Below are 21,309 nucleotides of genomic sequence, written 5' to 3' on the forward strand. Positions count from 1 at the left end.
CTTCAGCATCAGCAACTTTTTCTCGATAACGGCTCACTCACCGAATTCAGTCTTTCCATGGAGCTGTAGCTCCATCGTCTTTCATATGCCCCCTGGCTAGACAATTTACAACAGAGTCAACAACTTTTATACAATGTATAACATTTAACCCGCCCTGTTGTCTGGCCAAGCCCTTCCCGCGTAACTGAACAAAAATGTCTTACCGTTCTCGAGAAAACACGAACAAAACCCGGTTGTTTACATCGGACACGACGGACGTTTTGTGGCATACACGTATTTCAAGTAGTGTGTGTTCAATGTACCATACACTTGTGTGCAGCACCTATACACAAACGTAGTTTCTTTCGCGTCCGCAAAAAGCACATGTGACCCCCAAAATTCGTTCTCGCAAGAATTATTAAAGGATGGTTGTGTGGACGGTTATATCCTACTTTGAAATGCTCTTTCCAACAAATATAAACACGTTTTGTAGCCCAAATGGGCCATTCCAGGCCGTAATGTCCCTTTCTATCGCCAACGCGTGGTTGGCACAAACGCAATACAAAATACTTCCTAAACATACCTGTTTCTTAATGTAATGCGGGTGTTATGGAGACTTTTTTTGTGGGAAAAAATATGTTGCCCACCACGGCTTCAATTTTATGCGCTTGCGGCAGCCGCGACCATGCCACTACCAAATAAAAAGGTCTATACGGCCTATTTCCCGGCAAAGCGCGTTTCCGGAGGTGCAACACTAGAGTTCACAGTCAACAACTTGGCGGCTCCCGCGGTGATCAGCGTAGCTCCGCGTTGCTCCGGCGGAGTCATATAGGCCTATAAAAGTTTCTGGAGCGTTAGGCTATCAGTGGCGATAACAGCCAGATTCTAATGTCTGTATAATTTGTGACCTTTGGCTTCTGTTATGCTTGCCCTGATAAACCTGTATGTCATCTTGCTAATTATCAGAACACAAACAGCTCGGGACCTTTGCATCCATTAGATAAAAAAATACAGCTGCAGTCTTTACGTTGTATATGTGAACTGCATTATAACTACAGGCACGTACACCAAACCTTTACTTAAGCTGGATCCAGTCAGGTGACGTGGTCTGTTGATACAGAGAGGCGTATACACAGATCGCCATCTTCGTTCACTTTACACAAGTTCAAAACTGTATAAGGGACACCAGAATGGGCAGCGTAATGGCTGATTTCATGCATATCTGAAGGTAAACTTTGTTTTTTTAAGTCTGTCTAGGCCTATACTTTTTAAAGCTTGTCTATAGGACCATAAATTGTGATGCCAAAGAACTCCTCTAACTCACCAAAAACCGTGTACGCCCTGAAGTACTCCCCAACTTGGTTGTCGGTCCCGGCCCAACATTATGTTGGGCCTGTGCCAGCTTGGGCCACGGTGGATCGTTCAAGTTGTGCAGGCCTATTATAGGCTTGGATTGGGCGCTGCTACTCACAGGTATGCTAAGATGTTGCTGCCCATATTGGGCCTGCCCAACTTGACTGCTCAAGCTGGGACAGGCCCAACATATGTGTTGGAACCGACGACCAAGTTGAGTCGTACCATAATGTTCGCATATCTATGAATAATTTTTTTTGTCAATGAGGGACCTACCTAATGTATATACATGTAGAACATGTCGCGATAACGCAAAAATAGGATACACCCACGAACCTCATATTTTTGAATGAAATAAGTGGCTAATTAAGATTGTCTGCATGTACCAAATCAAGTCACAAGAATTATTACAAACTGCTCAAATGCATTCTTTGTCGCTCATCGCCTGGTACAGTGACCTTATTTTGGGACTTAAGGTGGACTTGACTAGTACTAAAAGATTCCCTTTCGGCGACACAACGCCACAATTAACGCAGCCAAACACGTTTCTTTCATGCCGCTTTCGTCTGATCGTACAGTAATAAATCCTATTAGTGCGGTGCCTTGTGTAAAAACGTTAACATCAAGGATAAATTATGCTTATATCACAAAGACAAATTTTCAATTACTGGATACTCAACTTGACACAACTTCTGAACTTACAGTATAAGCATCATCTTTTCAAACTAATATATACCAGACAAATTTTGAAGTTTAAATAAATCCCAATTAGTCAGGTGGCTTAGATCTAATTTTCGTCAAGATCGTGACCGACTGGTCCAAAGCACCAGACTTGGCAGATATATTCTTATAGACCTAGAGAAGATATTTAGAAGGGGTGACACCTGAAATTCTTTTGGGAAGTGTGCCTAATTTGCATAAATCGTTAATCCCTGACGTGTAACATATTTATTCCCATATTTGGGTATATTTCCATTTTTTTATTTTTTTGAAAAGTGTATTTTTGGGATTCTACTTACATATCTTTACTTAAATAACATTTTCCAAAGCATATAAGTGACTGAATAATTATGAGGACATAGTAACGATCCAAAATGGCTACTATTATGACCTAAAACTGCGCGCATTTACCTTGTCTCCAGATAACATCAATTAGTCTTGCCAAACATTAGCATTGATGAACTTCAAATTCACCAAGTAGCTTACTGGTACAGCTACCCTATTAAAACCTTATGCAAAATCATGTGAACTATGATAACATTGTGATATTAAGCCCAGAAAACAAAAACTGGGGAAAAACGAGGTGTCCATAAATTAGGCTAACAAGTAGGTGAATGGTTGCCTAACATGGAACACTGGAACAAGTTCAAGGAAATTCCCCTAATTATTGTTGAGAAAACGTTTTGGCGTAGACAAAATTATTGTAAACAACAACAATCTCTTATTTAGGGGGATTTTGTTGAACTTGTTTAAGTTCCCACGTTACCCTTCCCGTACTAGCCCAATTTACGGACACCACATTTTCTCCCCTTTTTTGGTCTTTTGGGCTAAGCATCAAAATGTTATCAATTTTCACTTAATTTCCCACTTATTTTTGTAAGGGTAACTATGCCAGTAAGTAACTTTGTTAATTTGAAGCTCATCGATACCCACGTTTGGCGAGACTAGTTGATGATATCTGAGGAAAAGGTAAATGCGCGTAACTGTAGGGTAAAATAGTAGCAATTGTGGTTCTTTACTATGTCCTTCTAATTATTCAGTCACTTATATGTTTTACAAAATGTTATTGAAGTAAGAATATGCAAGTAGAATCACAAAATACACTTTTCAAAAAAATAAAAAAACAAAAATATACCCAGATATGGGAATAAATATATTACACGGCAGGGATTAACGATTTATGCAAATTAGGCACCCTTCCCAAAAGAATTTCAAGTGTCACCCCTTCTAAATATCTTCTCTAGGGCTATAAGAATCTATCTGCCAAGTTTTGTGCTTTGGACCAGTCGGTCACGATTCCGACCATATGCCACCTGACTAAATGACACAAGTTCTGCACTTGTAGTATATGCATCAGTCTTTACAAGCTGATATATGCAAGATAAGTTTTGAAGTTTAAATAAATCCCAATGTGCTCTATTTGCAGGTTAACGGTCTATATGCACCTATCACATCAAACCAAACAGTGAAGATGGCATCTAATGTTACAGTTAAATCAGTGTTGGAGAAGATTAGTGTGGATCATCTGGAATGCTCCATCTGCACCAACCGTTTCAGGCAGCCCAAACTGCTGGACTGTTTGCATAGTTTTTGCCTGCAATGCCTCCAAGAGCTCAGACAGAGCCAAGATCCTAGTGGTACAAAGCTGATATGTCCTCTGTGCAGACGTGAAACCATGTTGAAAGGTTCTGGGGTTGCTGATCTCCCTAATAACTTTGCATTCAGTGCACTGGTGGATGAAGTTACAATGCAGGAAAAGCTACTGGACGGGCAAGGCTCAGAGATCAAATGTCAAGCCTGTGATGAGGAGAATAAGGCCACTTCAAGATGCATGGACTGTGATCATTTCCTCTGTCAAGAATGTCAAAAGGCACATGGACGTATGACATTAATGAAATCTCACAAAATCTATACACTGGCTCAACTTCGATCAGGAGAGACTGTCTACAAGAGTAAACTAAGAGAAGAAGTTCCCAAATGTGGCAAGCATCCAGATCAGAATCTAAATGTCTACTGCAATTCATGTGAGCAAGTCATATGCACAACTTGCTCTGTACTTGATCATGCAAAACACTCACTCAGTGGACTACCAGAGGCTGTAGATAAGTGTAAGAGAAAAGTCACAGAACTGGTTGTAAAAGCACATGCCAGCCAAACAGAACTGAACACCGCCATACAAAAGTTAAGCGAATCCCGAAAAGAGCTGGACACCGTGTTTGCCGCCACCAAGACGAAAATCTCAAAAAAGGCTCGACAGGAGATTGCAAAGACTCGACGGGAGGAGAAGAAATTGTCCAAAGAGATAGACAGGATTTATAAAGAAAGAACCAAAGCCTTTGAAGCAGCTCAAGCTCACAGCAGAAAAGAGGTTACCAAGACAGAGCAGAAGCTGGATGAGGTGGAACATCTAACGGATCAAGCGAGTTGCTATGAGATTCTTGAACATCAGCAGAAGCTCTTGCATAACCTCAGTGAATTGACAGGGAAGCAGCCACAGCAAGTTCCTGACAAGTTGACCTTCATGGACTTTGAAGAAGGTGAGAGGTCACTTGGGAGACTCGTTCTGGAGGAAGAGCCAAAGGCTGCAGCAAAGCAATCACCAAGACCTGCAAGATCATGTGTGAAATATAAATGGGAACTGAAGACTGTAATACATGTACATCAATTCGTTGGCTGTTTATATATTAACCAGGTTGGAACACTCTCTAACAATAAAATAGTAATTTTCGACTCTGGAAATTATGCATTGTTTTCCATCACATCGCCAAAATGTAAACACGAATCCCCTCCCATCCCACAAAGAATACAAATCAGTGACTTCACTAAAGAAGTAAGGTGTATTGCAGTTAGCAAGGATGACAAGCTCCTTACTCTGGACGGTGCAGTAGTGAAGGTCTTCAATAAGCAACATCGGCTCCTCCATCAGTTCACACCAGGTAGAGGGTCAGACAAACCAACATGCCTTGCAGTGGATGACGGCAATCTGATAGCAGTGGGTTATGAAGACAAGGATGAGATATCTCTACACAACCCAGATGGATCCCTCATCAGGAGACTGCCTGCTCCAATGATTGCACGAAACCTGGTCACCTTCGACCACCGCCTTATCTACACTAACTATGGAAAACCACGGTTGCTATCGGTAGACTACCATGGTGCCAGTGTATTCTCAGTTGACCTAAGAAATGACAGGCAGAGAGATGCGTACCCTACCGATGTGTGTTGTGACAATGATGGCAGCGTGTATGTTGCTTTGGATGATGTAGGATCAAGTGATATTGTGCATTACACTCCTGATGGCCAGTACAATGGAGTTGCGATTAATCGATGCTGTGTTACATTTGCCATCACAATGTCATCCGCTGGTGATCTGGTTGTAGCTGGACTAACTTGCACACAGATCTACCGTCGAGTGTAAAGCGGAACAGTAACCGTTAATTACAGGGTGAGTCAAACAAAACGGAATCCACCCCCCCCCCCCACCAAAAAAAAAAACCCAACAAATATATTTCATATATTTCATTATTTAATAAAATATGTAGCACCAAAAAACTAATGACTGGAAAGCTAATTTCATAAACTTCTTTTAGATGGAAAAAATACTGAAATTGCTCAATCCTTTCGAAGAGTATCACCATTTAAACGCAATGACCCTAAAACCTATTTCGTCCGAGAAAAAAAAGCAATTTATTGTGTGTTTCTTCTGTTTGGAATAACTAAGAGAATGACACATAACACTTGTTTCAACAACTGTCCACAACTGTAGTACACAACAGGCATATCTTTATAAAAAGCGTGCTTACGCAAACAATAGGATTTATAAAATCAACTTTTATTTAAAAGATGGGCCTTCAAAACGACTTTGTTTAATATTTGTACCTTTTCAAATGAGGTTTTACAGGGTGAGTAAAGAAAAAACGAAACCCAAATGTCGGGACTATTGTTTTAGTGAAGTTTTGCATATAGCACTTTGAAAATCTAGGATATGAACGCCCAATTCATAAGCTTTCTTTTAGTACAAGAATCATTCAAATCACTCATTTGCTTCTCAAAATACAGAATTTTAAACACAACCACCGTTTTAAAGTTCTGTCCACGGATTACAAAAAGGTGTGCGTTCTTTCAGCAAAACAAAAACAATTCACACACATCCCCATGGGATTTGTTTTCGTTTTGCTGAAGGAACACTGAACTTTTTTGTGATTCGTGGACAGAACCTTAAAACGGTGGTTGTGTTTTAAAAAAACTTGAAAAGAACATGAGTAATTTGAATGATTCTTGTACTAAAAGAAAGCTTATTGATTGGTCTTTCATATCCTACATTTTGAAAGTGCTACATGCAGAACTTCACTAAAACAATAGTCCCGACATTTGGGTTTCGTTTTTTGTTACTCACCTCGTATAGCTGGTGAAGACACCGGTGACAACGATTCTTGAAGTCACATTTTGGACGAAAGATGTTTTAGGGTCATTGCGTTTAAATGGTGATATACTTTGAAAGGATTGAGCAATTTCAGTATTTTTTTTCATCTAAAAGATGTATGAAATTGGCTCACCAGTCAAAATTATTTTTGGTGCTGCATATTTTAGAATATGATTTTTTTTTTTTTGGGGGGGGGGAAGTGTTCCGTTGGCTTTTTTGTGTGTGACTGACCCTGTACATGTACCTAGTACATATGAAAAGAGCCGGACAGGTTACGCGGCTTAGTTTCCGGAATCCTTGAGCACAGCCCGACTATGGACATTTAACATTGGGTTGCCATTTCACCTGCTGACATTTTTGGAAGAATTATTTCTAACCATCATCACCGCAAGAACCATTCATGTTGGAATTTTATCTTGGTAGGTCTATCGTTCAAGTAACACTGACGAACGTCACTTACAGATTGGTAAAAACGAATTTCACTTACGACCTTTCACATCCGACATTGTGGATCCTAGGTCTCCTTGTTCGTGCACGAAGATTTACCTACCTACTGCCCATGGGTTCTAGATCTGGTGGGGCTGGCTTGAGCAGATCGATGGTGCAGTACGTTCTATCAACGGTCAATTTTAGTTGTTTTTTTAAATTGTTTATATACAAGTGAGTTTTCACCTACCACAAATTTCAGAAATTTCAACGTTCGCCGATTTAGGGGTATGCATCCTTAAGTTGCATTAATCCGTATGTATTTAAAAATTTTGGATACGAGAGGTCAATTTTCGCTACGATATTTCTCTTTCATGTCAGGCAATGTATCAGTAAGTTCATCATTTTTATCGCTATACATGGATATGCTTGTAACAGTTTTACAAAGGCCGTTTTCGGAGGTAATGTTCTCAAGAAATCAATGAACCAAAAATAAATGCGAATTTTGAAAATTTTGCACGTTAATTTTCGTATTCAAGGGATTCCGGAAGCGCGCCACCATGGGTGAACTCTCAAGCTTTATTTCAAAAGGGGATGATCTCCAACTGAATCTGTTGCAACAGCAATGTTTATGCTAGAAGTGTTCCAAATCCTGTTAAAGGGTAGGAAGAAACTGCAATACTACTCGTTCGCATAACTATTAGACGAGCCTAGAATACCAGCTTTACTATAATAGTAAACCTGGTCTCATACCAATTGTTCTAAGGGGTCTAGGTAGTTACAGGAGTCACATTTTGGGCCAACTAATCTAATTCACAAGTGACAACTTCACATGCAAAAAAAAAATAACAGGTAACACCTCACTACCAACTGAGTCAGTGAGTCAGTCAGGGGACTGTATGCTAGCCCTCTGTGACCAGCAAAACTCAGAAAGATAAAAACTGTGGCAGTTTTTGTTAAAAGCAACTTACCATAGCCAAAGTTACACATACCATTTGTAACAGATGTTACCTTCTGATGGTAAACTCTTAATGTGAATGGTCTTCCTGTCGTGTATTGTGAACATGCACTGTACTACCTTTACTGGATAAAACTGGCACTGGGTAAAACTGACACTGGGTAAATCTACATTGGGTAAACTTACATTTGGTTAAACATAATGAGGTAAAATGTTCATCAACACTGAACTGATATTGTAAATATGACAAGATAATTGTTCAAATTATGTTAAAAGTTCTAGTAAAATGAATTATCAACCAGACTTGGGAATAAAAAGGATATAAGTGAAATTTAGTATTTAGCTTTTAGGTAAGTGCTGCATTTTACTATTCATTAAAAAGAAACGAAAAACAACAGTTTGTTCAACTTTTCGCTTCAAGTTTGCTTCCTCTTGCATTATATTAAAACAAATCTTTGTCCATGCTTTGAGCTTAATTTTTTTTTTGAATTTGGACACGTAAATGCGACATGCAACAATTTAATAAAAACGTAAAAACAAACAAACAGGAATTTAAAAAATTTAAACTGTTATGAACTCTGATCACCATAAAAAGATCACTTGGGAGAACTTGAAAGATACACAGTGTGAAGTCATCAACTGATGGTCACTAAAAGACAAGTTATGGGAAAGGAGACACTGCAAAATAACTGCAGCTATAGATGTTGACAGTAGAGCATTATTTGCAGTCTCACTGTCCAAAGGTCAACATGAACCCTCTCCTATCCAACAGAGGTTTCAAATCAATGACCTCAATAATTCATCATTCATTCAGCGAATGCACAGGCACCGCGCTCTGCGAACAGAAGCTTTGGATATGAAGACGTACTAAACGCACTTTTATCTCTACCCAAGCGCAGTGGGAACAAGCTGTCAAGTGAGGGCGTCCTCTCTGACAGAAATAAAAATGTATTGACGGCAAAACAAGAATGACTCGTAACAGGGGGAAATGACTCATTATTTTCACTTTAGGCGAATGCCCTGGCGCCGCTCTCGGAACCAGAATCTCGGGTACGATCACGATGACTTCACGTACGAACTCTATCATCCGGACTGCTTCGTCCTTTTTGCCATCATGATGTTTGTCATTAATTTTTAAGTACGATTTTAAATCGAACGAACGGCTATTTCCACTGAAAGGTGAAAGGTCATCTAAAGCGACATTATGTCATAGCGTACCGAAATGTCTGTAGTTTGTTACTAATAATGGAATGGGGTGATCATGAATAAAAAGTGCATATACTTTTTCTGTATACACGAATACACGCCTGGTGCTAACATTTCTTTGGATCCTTCATTTTTCATTTGCAAGTTGCAATTGTAGGCCTACACGTAGTTTGGTTCCTGTTCTGATTTTGCCTCATGCTAATACGAAAATAACAAAACGAAAGTGCAAAGGAAGGTAGGCTAAATAATCTATTGTGTATATAGTTCACACAAATAGGCCTACCGGAAAAGGTCTTTTCAGGAACTGTACAAGAATAATTGAACACTTGTTGCAGTAAAACATGCTGTGGTGCTTGTAAGTGCAATAGTACGAGAATAGGCCTATATATTTTTGAATCATCTATTACGGCCAGATTAAGATATATCCCGATTTTTGTTAACTTTTGAAAAAATGTGTTTGCAGTGAACCTGATGTTTCCAGCACCGAACTTGTAATCAGAAATAGGGTTTAACTTGATCACCCAGAGAACTTCATCCCCACTTGCCTCTCTCCACCCAGGAGTATAAATGGGTACTGGTATTAGCTGGGGAGTAACCTGCGATGGACTGGCATTTCATCCAGGGGGGATATAAATTGTCTCAGTTGTTTCATGCTACTGAAACTGGAGATAAACGCCGGCCTGATGGGCCACATTTGCTCGTGACAGACTTTACTTTACCTTAATAATATGAGCAAAATACAGCTGAAAGGATGATTGAGTGTCCAAGTGCTAATTAAAGAACAACCAATTCAAACAATGACCAGTCGATCGCAAACTTGACTGACCTGTCTAATAAACAAGACTAGTGTTTTAGTCCTGTCCATCTCAAGCCCGATCACAAGTAGCGTCACAAGACTTTTCAGAGGTTAAACAAGAACAAAGGAATACCTTTGTCACAGTTTAAACCTAAGGCTTGTGACTTGGCTTCGGTGTCGGACTGGATGAACTGTGATGTATTTACATGAGATTAACTTGTGATGCAATTATTGCCTCCGCCAAGGAGGTTATGTTTTCACTGGCGTTGGCTTGTCTGTGAACAGGATAACTTGTCTGTGAACAGGATAACTCCAAAAGTTATGTTATGGATGGATTTTCATGAAACTTTTTCGTTGGGTCGATAAGATTTTAAAAGTGATCCGGATCTGCGTCTGGATGCAGGTTTTTTCCCCCAGGAATTTTCACCCATCATTATGGAAAAACTTTCACCCTGTGTGACCCGCTTGGTGTGTGTGGCAGTGACCCGGTGACCCTCTTTGCCTCATCACCCACCTAATCCAACCACACAGGTCAATGGACTAGACCATTTTATACAATTGGGGGAGTGGAAAGGTAGATCAACACAGGCATATACGGGTACATGTAAACTACAAAATACTTGAGTTTATGGATTTGTTTTAGAAACCACATAGCCTTGGTGATGTGTGTAATGGCGGGAAATAGTTTAGCCTAGGCGGAGGTGTGCGTTGTCTAAGTGCTTTCTAGTTAGGATTGTGATGGGCACGACCACAAACCCATTGGAACCAATTTTTAACATTTTAACTTTCAAAAACGAAACTGTCCAAATACAATAAAATACCTGATTTGATTCTAAGTAAATAATAGGATCAAGCATCCTGTGAAATCCTTCGGCAGTATAGATGCATGTCATTTTCGAGAAAGGAGGAAATGCCATCATTTCCCTCGTGTTGGTTACGACCATTAACCATTGTGCTTTCAATGGAAACCTATTCTTTGCTTCGAGAAAAATGACGATGCATTTTCACAGTTTTTTTTCAGAAAATAAATCTACACTGAGCTGAAGTTTTGACAATTTTGTATTTTATAATAACTTGCTTCAGTTGTATTGTCGTTCCCTGAATCGGCAACACATTTTTTTTTAGAAAATGCTGTCCACTACCCAGACTTGTATGACTTGTGACCCGGACTAGCTCGAGTCCCATTTTCCGTGGCTCGGATTCGAACTCGACCTCGACCCTGCGGACTCCGATTTGGACTCGGATTTGGACTCGGACTCGACCTGCGTGACTCGGGACTCAACCAAAAATACCACAAATCCCTTATTTTTTCAACAATATAATTGTTTTGAAGATGATCCTCTCCTGTGCGGTGCAGAAGAAACGCATCTGAGTACTGTACATATACACGGCGGCGTGTGGCTGGCTTGTTTCATGTATCCCAGCGTCCACTTGATACTTCGTGAATGCAAGCTTGATAGTGTTCGGTACCAGATTATCCTATCCAGACATGGTATTTAGTGCCTTATTTGACATGTTAAACGTGTATTTCCAGTTCATTAAATTAGGGAAAAGCTGTGAAAACATGGAAACGTTTACACTGTGAGGTTTTAGCACTATACCTCAACATTTATTTCATATATTGTGTATATATATTAGAGGTGACTTGTGATTTGGACTCAGACTCGAACTCGAACTTTGTGACTCATGACTCGGAATCGGGAGCGGTGACTGGGACTCGAAGTTTGAGACTTATAGGTTTGCATGGTGGGCATGAACAAAGTATTGAAGGTTTGCGGTAAGACCGTGTGATTATCTCTTTACAACTGGATGTTCTCAGAACCACACAACTCAAACGAGATAACATTCACCAGGTGTTACCGCAAACTTTCCATACTTTACCCGCAACTGGCTAGAGCAAACGGGAATATTGCCATTCCTAATCACAAGCCCGAGCATGACTGTGTACGTTGTCTAAACACTGCAGAAAGGAAAGATCCGTTTTTCCTGCAAACGTCGACATCGAGAGTTTAATTCATTTTACACACTTCTAACAAATACCGCGGATATGGCTGAATCCGCTTAAACCAGCATGACCTAGAATTCTAGAAAGGTTGTGTGCCACCGCCGTCAGCTAGCCATTTATGGGAAAATATTTTGGTTGAATTTGTTTTCTTCGTTCTTTATGCAAGTTGTGAATTTAAAGCAACATACACGAGGTGCCACATCAGTCCGATTGAAAGGAGATATGGAAGAATTACTTGATCACTGATGTACACTCGCAAGCATACTAATGTGTACAGTGATCACGTGTCCGCATAGTCCATTTAAAAAGCCATGGTCTATTGTGCGTGGACAGATTCGCTGATTAATAGGCAAGACCCCGCCTCTTGACCCCCTAGATTTTGACCAATCAGCGGGCGCTTTCTTTATCGGGTCTTTGGTCATTCAACCGTTGCGCGTCATAAGACAATAGATATAAAAAAAAAGTCACGCGCTCTGTATCATGTTACGCGATATCGCGCCCGAAAAAATGCATTCGAATTGGCCAATCAAACCATTTAGTCCTGATTTTAGTAATGAAAATGACGTCACCATTTAGTAAAGTCGACTCCGATTGGCTGGCGCGCGGCTTGCATATTATTAGTTATCCCGCGAGCGCGAGTGAAACACGGAATAATGTAGTGCGTCTGTAATTTAATATAGCTCTATGGTCCCACAGATATTTTACAATTTTGTTGCATTAAAAAATTGGCTGATATGTTATCGGAGCAATAATACGAGAATAGGGCTATATAGGCCTAAATGTATCTATCTTACAGCCAGATTAAGATATTTCCCCATTTGTTAATTTTTAAAAATTTTGTTTGTAGTGAACCTTCGTAATATAATTGTTAGCGTGCTCAGATTTGTCTACAGGATACACGTTTTCAGTTTGGTGCAAGTAAACATTGCCCCTACGTAATCAAGCACAGCTGGGAAAAGTTAGGGGCAAACCCATATCACCACACAGAATTTACAATGAGGAACCTCGAACAAAAAACAACATTTAATACCACATTGGTGTATTCTTATTATAGCGTTTAAGTGTCAGATTTCAGAACTGTCGTCAGTCAGGAAATGGTGTGTATTTACGATGGTTCCCTTGTCACGGATTTTTGTTTTTGTTGGTGGCATGCGTGCCATTTATTTGCCATGTTCAGTTTCCTGGTCCTACAATACTGAGAATCATTCACGGACGTACATTAAAATAATATACGAAGTAGGATTTAAACAGCTCAGATAACAAATCAAGCTTTAATGTTGCACCGCGCAGATGGCCTGATTCTATGCCTTTCTAGTTCTCTCTGAGCTGTTAAACTTCACGTCGAATCAGCTTTAGGACAAGTGTTAGGAGAATCGAAGCAGCATGGGAAAGATGACACTACATGGACCGGCTCTGTATGGTTTCCCAACGTTTATTTGGATTTACTTGATCAGTATCGGGCTCTTTTGCACGTGGTGTACTGCTCAACAAATTCGCCAACAAATTGTGGCTCCCTTGAGAGATCATTTCTGCAATAAGTACGTATTACTACTGTATGTAAAATAAATTGTGTGGTCAACTCATTAACCGTACATAATATAAAATACTCTAAAGTGTTTTTGTTGAATTATATAATGAAGGGTTACATACATCAATGATAGGCATATCTTACAGCTAAACTACTGGAAGGAATAGCTCAAACCCAATAGTGGGCAATATTCTTTTCACACAAAAAGCCCAACGTAACTGCTAGTGTATGTCTGTGCATGAAGAATCGACGTGAGGTTTACATAAGGAAACTATCCCAGTGTGGAATATATTATTCGAGTCTGAACCTGATTTGTGAAATTTTACGAAGGGATGAGTGTATTCTTCAGTAGAGAGGCACAATCAAGTTACATTTGAACTCAGATCAAGCGATGATTGACCCAAATAACCTATTAGACTATTATTTTCAACAAAAGCCCAGATAAAAGGCACGGGGAACATTATGCATTACTGGTATCTTGTAACCCACCAAGAAATTGCCCAATAAGCTTGTGAACAATATAATGTCACAATTTGACTATTTTTTAAAGTTTAGGCGCTGGTGTTTGGTTGACTTAAGTACCATCCAATGTACTAAATTAGTTACCCTCTCTCTGGATATAGCCATTTCTTGAGAGAGAAAAGGAGAAGTGAAACAATAAATATCAATGTTTCAGTTAACCTTACTTGTTGAACCATAATCAAATTAAGTTGCTTTACTTCTTGGAGAGTTATGAACGACATCCGAACTAAAACAGGTTTGTTTTCCTTTATAAAGCTGTTCTGGGATAGTGTCTAACTGTGAGTCTGATTCGAATAATGATCAGCGATGTACACTTTGTCAACAAATTTGCAAGAGTGGCAAAAAACGCCGGCAATGCTGGAATGAAATGGGTAAGTTAAAGAATGAACATTTCTAGTTAATAACCGTGATCTTGTTATAACGGTGTTTTACCCTTTCTGTCTAATATTTTGTTTTTAACTTAAGAAAAAATCCCCGTAATAATTTGCCCGCAGTATTTCTAACCACTGTTGTCCCCTTGTGTATGTTCATATAAAGAAACAGCTACATTAAAATGTTACAATTAAGGTAACTTGAATTAAAAAAAAAATGGAGAATCATGATTTGAGTGTATTCTCCACTCTGAAGGGTTAATTAAAATTCAGTGTGAACTTCTGCAATTATTTTTGGGTTCATGTCTGTTTTATCTCACAGACAACATTTGCAGCAATGGAGGATTTAGCATCACATTTTGCGGCTATCAAGACGCTGTAGTCTGTAGAAATGATAACCCTAAAGATGTATGTGTGTTCATGTTCTGCTCTATTCAAGTCCCATACTGCACTGGATCATTGGGACCACTCGATACGAATCGGGCTGAGTGGGCACAAAATAGGTAACAATAATTCAAGTCGTGTACCCCATGCATTTGAATACAATGCAAAACATAATACTGTGAACTAGACTAAACTGATTTTGACCACTTAAACAATATTGACCAAGCACCAATATCACGTGTCTAACGGGGCAGCCTTCTGTTAGGTCCCCCCCCCCCAAAAAAAACCGAATCGAAGTTTTCGAACACTTTTGCCCTGAAGGAACTGATGTTCGCTAAAGCTCGCATTTCTGGGTGAATTGGTCATAGGCCTACTTATCAAAACACCTATCATAAGGCTTGTTAAACTCCATTGTGTAGTCGTGCCTATATAATAGCCTTCTGTCATTGCTACGTCATATTTCAATGTGACGTCTACCTGACTTTTGATCTAGAGACGTGGGGGGAGGGGAGCCAGACTAACTTTGGGTTAAGTCGTAGTCAGGAATCGTCAGGAAAAGAACAGTAAAACAAGCTCATTAAATTACTTTTGACCGTTGATCCTAAAGAATTGGTTTGAAATAAAAGTTCTATAAAAACATATTTAATTCAAATGGGCCTTCGTGCTATGCAAAAAGTAATTATGGTCTGTGCTCAAATACAGGCGATCTATCTCGGAAGATGCATCATTTATAGTACAGGTGTAGTAGATATTTGCCGCTTCTTTACCCCCAATTAGGTCTACGTGCACAGGGCCAACGACAGAAGTGAATCTCATGATCACCGAGGATGGTCAATCCACCAGTATAGGATCGGATGTCCAATCCTCCAGTATAGGATCGGATGTCCAATCCTCCAGTATAGGATCGGATGACCAATCCACCAGTATAGGATCAGATAGCCAATCCACCAGTATAGGATCGGATGACCAATCCACCAGTATAGGATCGCCCACCAGTCATACCCCTCCGCGCCCGGGCGACAGTAGTGGTTTTTTCCATGCAACCACCATTGCCCTGGCATGTGTCTTATCCATCGTGCTTTTTCTGGTGATCTTTGGGGCCGGGGTGTGGTATCTTAGACGAAGGGGAAAACTGCCGGCTTTCATGACGAAAAATCGGTGAGTAAAACCCAGAAATTCTTTTGTAGTTAATTGGTCCCTTGTACAGCAGGTTGTACTTCCTTGTAGGCAAATATGGTCCTTAGTATTGGATACAATGAACCTGTTACGACAAACTTTACTTTAATTTGCTGTGTGATTTTCAACCGACAAGTTTACTATATTGAAATTTATACACAACACATTCGATTATACCGTTGTTTTGTATCAATGGATTCATTTGAAAATATGAGGATGATAACAATAATCGTATTTGAGAACTGGAATCATTTTAAACATGCACGAGCACAACCTCAGGAAATCAAATGTTAATACCAACGAAAATGTATTAACGTTTTTCTTACTTGTAGGAGCCCCAATGAGCCTTCTACCGAGTTGGAAGTACAGGGTAAGTGCGCTTGAAATCGACAACACATAAGAGAAAACACATCTGCGAAAGTTAGAATTAATCCTCTGAATAAGGAAGTAATACATGTAATAAAAAATCCCATTAACTATCCACCAACACAACCGTTTATACAATTATCAAATGAAAATCCAAGTCAAAAACTAAGTCAGGATTAACTACATATTATATTTATTTGTTTGTTTATTTATTAAAAACAATTTTCTTGGTTTAGCTGCCAAAAGAGCACCGATACCAACTCCACCAGCACTGGGCAGTGCTGAATATTCCTTCGCATACGGGCAGAGGCCAGACACCGGGGGAGCCAATGCAATGAACAAAGACAATGATGAATATCATTATTACTCCAGCCTAGACAAAGATGGCGTAGGAGAAAAGAGCGCCCGCCACGTGAAAGACGGGCTAGGCTCGGTTAAAGTTCCAAGTAGGGAGGCTCCGAGCGACCACGACTATTTTGCGCTGGTAAAGGCAGACAAAGATGAGGACGCAAACGTGCAAGATGGCGGACATAATGAAGTTGTCTCGTCACCAGAGGATGACGACGACCACACTTATTTCCCGTTGCAGAAAACGCCTGAGCGCCCGTCTGGGAACGCGAACTCTGGTTACGAGGTTCCGAAGCCAGCTCCCACTAGTGGCAGCGAGGCTGAAGAGGCCTCGCTTTAAAACAGCAACTGTACATAATTTGAAAAGGGTATACGAACAGAAGCTATTTGAATAGTCCTTTAGTGCGTGGTTGAGGTGTTGTCACTTCTGTTTTTCGGAATGATTGCTTTACATGCTGTAAATGCTGCACATCGAGCGTAGGAGTCTGCAACTGGTGTGTAGAGGAAGGAACTGCAGTACCACTCGTTCGTATAACCATTAGGTGAGCCCATAGTAAAGTTGGTCTCAGACGCAAGAGGTGTCGGTGTTAAACTTTGGGCCAAGGTGAAGATTAGGCAAATCTAATTCACAAGTGACATCTCCACATGCCAAAATAAAAAAAATTGGGAAACTCTTCAATGCCAACTGAGTCAGTAGGTCAGTCAGTGGAATAAGATGCAAAGGGAACTGTACGCTGTATATATAGGCTGGCCCTCTGGGACCAGCAAAACTCAGAAAGATAAAAACTGTGGCAGTTTTTGTTAAAAGTACCAATTACCATGTCCAGAGTTACACATACCATTTGTAACAGATGTTACCCTCTGATGGTAAACTCTAAATGCGAAAGTTCTTTCTGTATTGGGAACAATCACTGTGCTACTTATACTGGGTAAATCTGAAATTGAGTGAAACTTATACACTGGGTAAAACTGACATTGGGTAAAATTGACATTGGGTAAACTGACATTGGGTAAAACTTACACTGGGTAAAAGTGACATTGGGTAAAACTTTTACAGCGGGTACAACTTACGCTGGGTAAAACTTAGACACTGGGTAAAACTTACACATTGGGTACAACTACGGTGAAACACAGTGGGCTAAAATGTTTGTCAACACTGAACTGATACTGTAAATATGACGAGATAATTGTGAAAAATCTGTTCAAGTTCCAATAAAATGAAGAATTAACAAGTGAGAGTAAAAAGAATGACAGAATGAAATTGAATATTTTATTTGGATTTACATCTTTTGTTACATATTTCTGTTTTGTGGGAAGGGCTGTGTTTTGCTATTCAGTAAAAAAGAAACGGAAGACAACACTGTATTTTTCAACTTTCGCGGAGATAATCAGGCATGATCTGTTCACACTTTGCTTCCTCTTGCATTATATTCAAACATCTCGATCAATAGTGAAAATGCTTTTAAGCTTTACAATAGGTTTCAAATTTGGATACGTAAAAATAAAAAGAACCTACCAAACAAACAGGAATAAAAGAAATGTTATGACCTCTGATAACCTTGACAACATCACTTGGGGGAATTTGAATAATACTTCGTGTGAAGTCATCAACTCATGGTCGCTAACAGCTAATTATGGGAAAGAAGACATTGTAAAATAACTGCAGCCATATAGATACTGACAGTAGAGCATTTACTTGAATTCCCTTTAATTGTCACACAAAGGTTTCAGATCAATAACCTCAATAACATATCATTCAATCAGCGAATGCACGGGCGCCGCTACGGATACGGAAACTCTGGATACGAAGACATACCGGTAATTAAACGTACATGTACTTTTATCTCTACCCAAGAGCAGTGGAAACAAGCTGTCAAGTGAGGGCGTCCTCTCTGACAGACAAATAAAAATGTATTTGCGGCAAAACAAGACTGACTCGTAACAGGGGGAAATGACTAATTATTCTCACTTTAGGCGAATGCCCTGGCGCCGCTCTCGGAACAAGAATCTCGGGTACGATCACGATGACTTCACGTACGAACACTATCATCCGGACTGCTTCGTCCTTTTTTACCATCATGATGTTTGTCATTCATTTTTAAGTACGATTTCAAATTGAAAACGGTTATTTCCACCAAACGGTGAAAGGTCATCTATAGCGACATTATGTAATAGCATACCGAAATGTGGCAAGAAAGACAAATTGTAGTACCTTCTAAAAATGCATTTCATAAAACAAAGTCATGTACAAATCTTTCTTTATTTTTAATAATTATGTTCTATATTGCTGCCTGTTTGTAGTTTGTTACTGATGGAACGGGGTGATTATGAATAACAATTGCATATACTTTTTCTGTATAAACGAATACACGCCTGGTGCTTACATTTCTTTGAATCCTTCATATTTCATGTGCATTATGCGGTTATAGTTGCAATTGTAGGCCTACACGTAGTTTGGTTCCTGTTCTGATACGAAAATAACAAAACGAAAGTGCAAAGGAAGGTAGGCTAAATAATCTATTGTGTATATAGTTCACACAAATAGGCCTACCGGAAAAAGTCTTTTCAGGAACTGTACAAGAATAATTGAACACTTGTTGCAGTAAAACATGCTGTGGTGCTTGTAAGTGCAATAGTACGAGAATATATATTTTTGAATCATCTTACGGCCAGATTAAGATATTTCCCGATCTTTGTTAACTTTTTAAAAATGTGTTTGCAGTGAACCTGATGTTTAGGGTTTAACTTGATCACCCTGAGTACTTCATCCCCACTTGCCTGTCTCCACGCAGGAGTATAAATGGGTACTGGCAAAAAATGGGATTTTTCAGCCATCATTATGGAAAAAATGTTCACCCTGTGTGACCCGCTTGGTGAGCGTGGCAGTGACCCGGTGACCCTCTTTGCCTCATCACCCACCTAATCCAACCACACAGGTCAATGGACTAGACCATTTTATACAATTGGGGGAGTGGAAAGGTAGATCAACACAGGCATATACGGGTACATGTAAACTACAAAATACTTGAGTTTAGGGATTTGTTTTAGAAACCACATAGCATTGGTGATGTGTGTAATGGCGGGAAATAGTTTAGCCTTGGCGGAGGTGTGCGTTCTCTGAGTGCTTTCTAGTTAGGATTGTGATGGGCACGACCACAAACCCATTGGAACCAATTTTTAACATTTTAACTTTCAAAAACGAAACTGTCCAAATACAATGAAATACCTGATTTGATTCTAAGTAAATAATAGGATCAAGCATCCTGTGAAATCCTTCGGCAGTATAGATGCATGTCATTTTCGAGAAAAGAGGAAATGCCATCATTTCCCTCGTGTTGGTTACGTCCATTAACCATTGTGCTTTCAATGGAGACCTATTCTTTGCTTCGAGAAAAATGACGATGCATTTTCACAGTTTTTTTTTTCAGAAAATAAATCTACACTGAGCTGAAGTTTTGACAATTTTGTATTTTATAATAACTTGCTTCAGTTGTATTGTCGTTCCCTGAATCAGCAACACACTTTTCTTTTCTTTTTTAGAAAATGTTGTCCATTACCCAGACTTGTATGACTCGTGACCCGGACTCCGTCTCGAGTCCTATTTTCCGTGACTCGGACTCGGACTCGAGTCATGATGACAAATGACTCGGATTCGAACTCGACCTCGGCCCTGCGGACTCGGATTTGGACTCAGATTTGGACTCGGGCTCGTCCTGCGTGACTCGGGACTCGACCAAAAATACCACAAATCCCTTATTTTTTCAACAATAAATTATAATTGTTTTGAAGATGATCCTCTCCTGTGCGGTGCAGAAGAAACGCATCTGAGTACTGTACATATACACAGCGCCGTGTGGCTGGCTTGTTTCATGTACCCCAGCGTCCACTTGATACTTCGTGAATGCAAGCTTGATAGTGTTCGGTACCAGATTATCCTATCCAGACATGGTATTTAATGCCTTATTTGACATGTTAAACGTGTATTTCCAGTTCATTAAATTAGGGAAAAGCTGTGAAAACATGGAAACGTTTACACTGTGAGGTTTTAGCACTATACCTCAACATTTGTTTCATATATTGTGTATATATATTAGAGGTGACTTGTGATTTGGACTCAGACTCGAACTCGAACTTTGTGACTCATGACTCGGAATCGGGAGCGGTGACTGGGACTCGAAGTTTGAGACTTATAGGTTTGCATGGTGGGCATGAACAAAGTATTGAAGGTTTGCGGTAAGACCGTGTGATTATCTCTTTACAACTGGATGTTCTCAGAACCACACAACTCAAACGAGATAACATTCACCAGGTGTTACCGCAAACTTTCCATACTTTACCCGCAACTGGCTAGAGCAAACGGGAATATTGCCATTCCTAATCACAAGCCCGAGCATGACTGTGTAAGTTGTCTAAACACTGCAGAAAGGAAAGATCCGTTTTTCCTGCAAACGTTGACATCGAGAGTTTAAATCATTTTACACACTTCTAACAAATACCGCGGATATGGGTGAATCCGCTTTAAACCAGCATGACCTAGAATTCTAGAAAGGTTGTGTGCCACCGCCGTCAGCTGGCCATTTATGGGAAAACATTTTGGTTGAATTTTTTTCTTCGTTCTTTATACAAGTTATGAATTTAAAGCAACATACACGAGGTGCCACATCAGTCCGATTGAAAGGAGATATGGAAGAATTACTTGATCACTGATGTACACTCGCAAGCGTGCTTATATGTGTATCACGTGTCCG

At 39.8% G+C, this 21,309-nt stretch overlaps 2 protein-coding genes across 2 annotated transcripts; both read left to right on the forward strand.

Moving 5' to 3' along the window:
* Positions 1-1,080: 1,080 nt before the first annotated feature.
* LOC119726840 (E3 ubiquitin-protein ligase TRIM71-like) lies at positions 1,081-14,669 on the forward strand. The gene is made up of 3 exons (XM_038198695.1): positions 1,081-1,207; positions 3,479-4,660; positions 14,610-14,669. Exons 2-3 carry the CDS (start codon positions 3,524-3,526, stop codon positions 14,667-14,669), a joined length of 1,197 nt encoding a protein of 398 aa, XP_038054623.1. The 5' UTR covers positions 1,081-1,207; positions 3,479-3,523.
* Positions 14,670-15,485: 816 nt separating this feature from the next.
* Positions 15,486-17,809, forward strand: LOC119726842. The gene is made up of 3 exons (XM_038198697.1): positions 15,486-15,829; positions 16,180-16,217; positions 16,450-17,809. The coding sequence occupies exons 1-3, from the start codon at positions 15,486-15,488 to the stop codon at positions 16,899-16,901; spliced, it is 834 nt and encodes a 277-aa protein (XP_038054625.1). The 3' UTR covers positions 16,902-17,809.
* Positions 17,810-21,309: the final 3,500 nt, after the last annotated feature.

This window comes from Patiria miniata, unplaced genomic scaffold (genome assembly GCF_015706575.1).
Source record: "Patiria miniata isolate m_02_andy unplaced genomic scaffold, ASM1570657v1 HiC_scaffold_2, whole genome shotgun sequence".
NCBI classification, from domain to species: domain Eukaryota; kingdom Metazoa; phylum Echinodermata; class Asteroidea; order Valvatida; family Asterinidae; genus Patiria; species Patiria miniata.

What these genes read in the sequence shown, in the direction of transcription:
- LOC119726840 (XM_038198695.1), top strand. Translation starts at nt 3,524, where the DNA reads ATGGCATCTAATGTTACAGTTAAATCAGTGTTGGAGAAGATTAGTGTG. An exon ending in CAAAGCAATCACCAAGACCT is followed by an intron (nt 4,661 to 14,609) that starts GCAAGATCATGT and finishes TTTATCTCACAG; the next exon opens with ACAACATTTGCAGCAATGGA.
- LOC119726842 (XM_038198697.1), top strand. Translation starts at nt 15,486, where the DNA reads ATGATCACCGAGGATGGTCAATCCACCAGTATAGGATCGGATGTCCAA. An exon ending in GCTTTCATGACGAAAAATCG is followed by an intron (nt 15,830 to 16,179) that starts GTGAGTAAAACC and finishes TCTTACTTGTAG; the next exon opens with GAGCCCCAATGAGCCTTCTA. An exon ending in TACCGAGTTGGAAGTACAGG is followed by an intron (nt 16,218 to 16,449) that starts GTAAGTGCGCTT and finishes TTCTTGGTTTAG; the next exon opens with CTGCCAAAAGAGCACCGATA.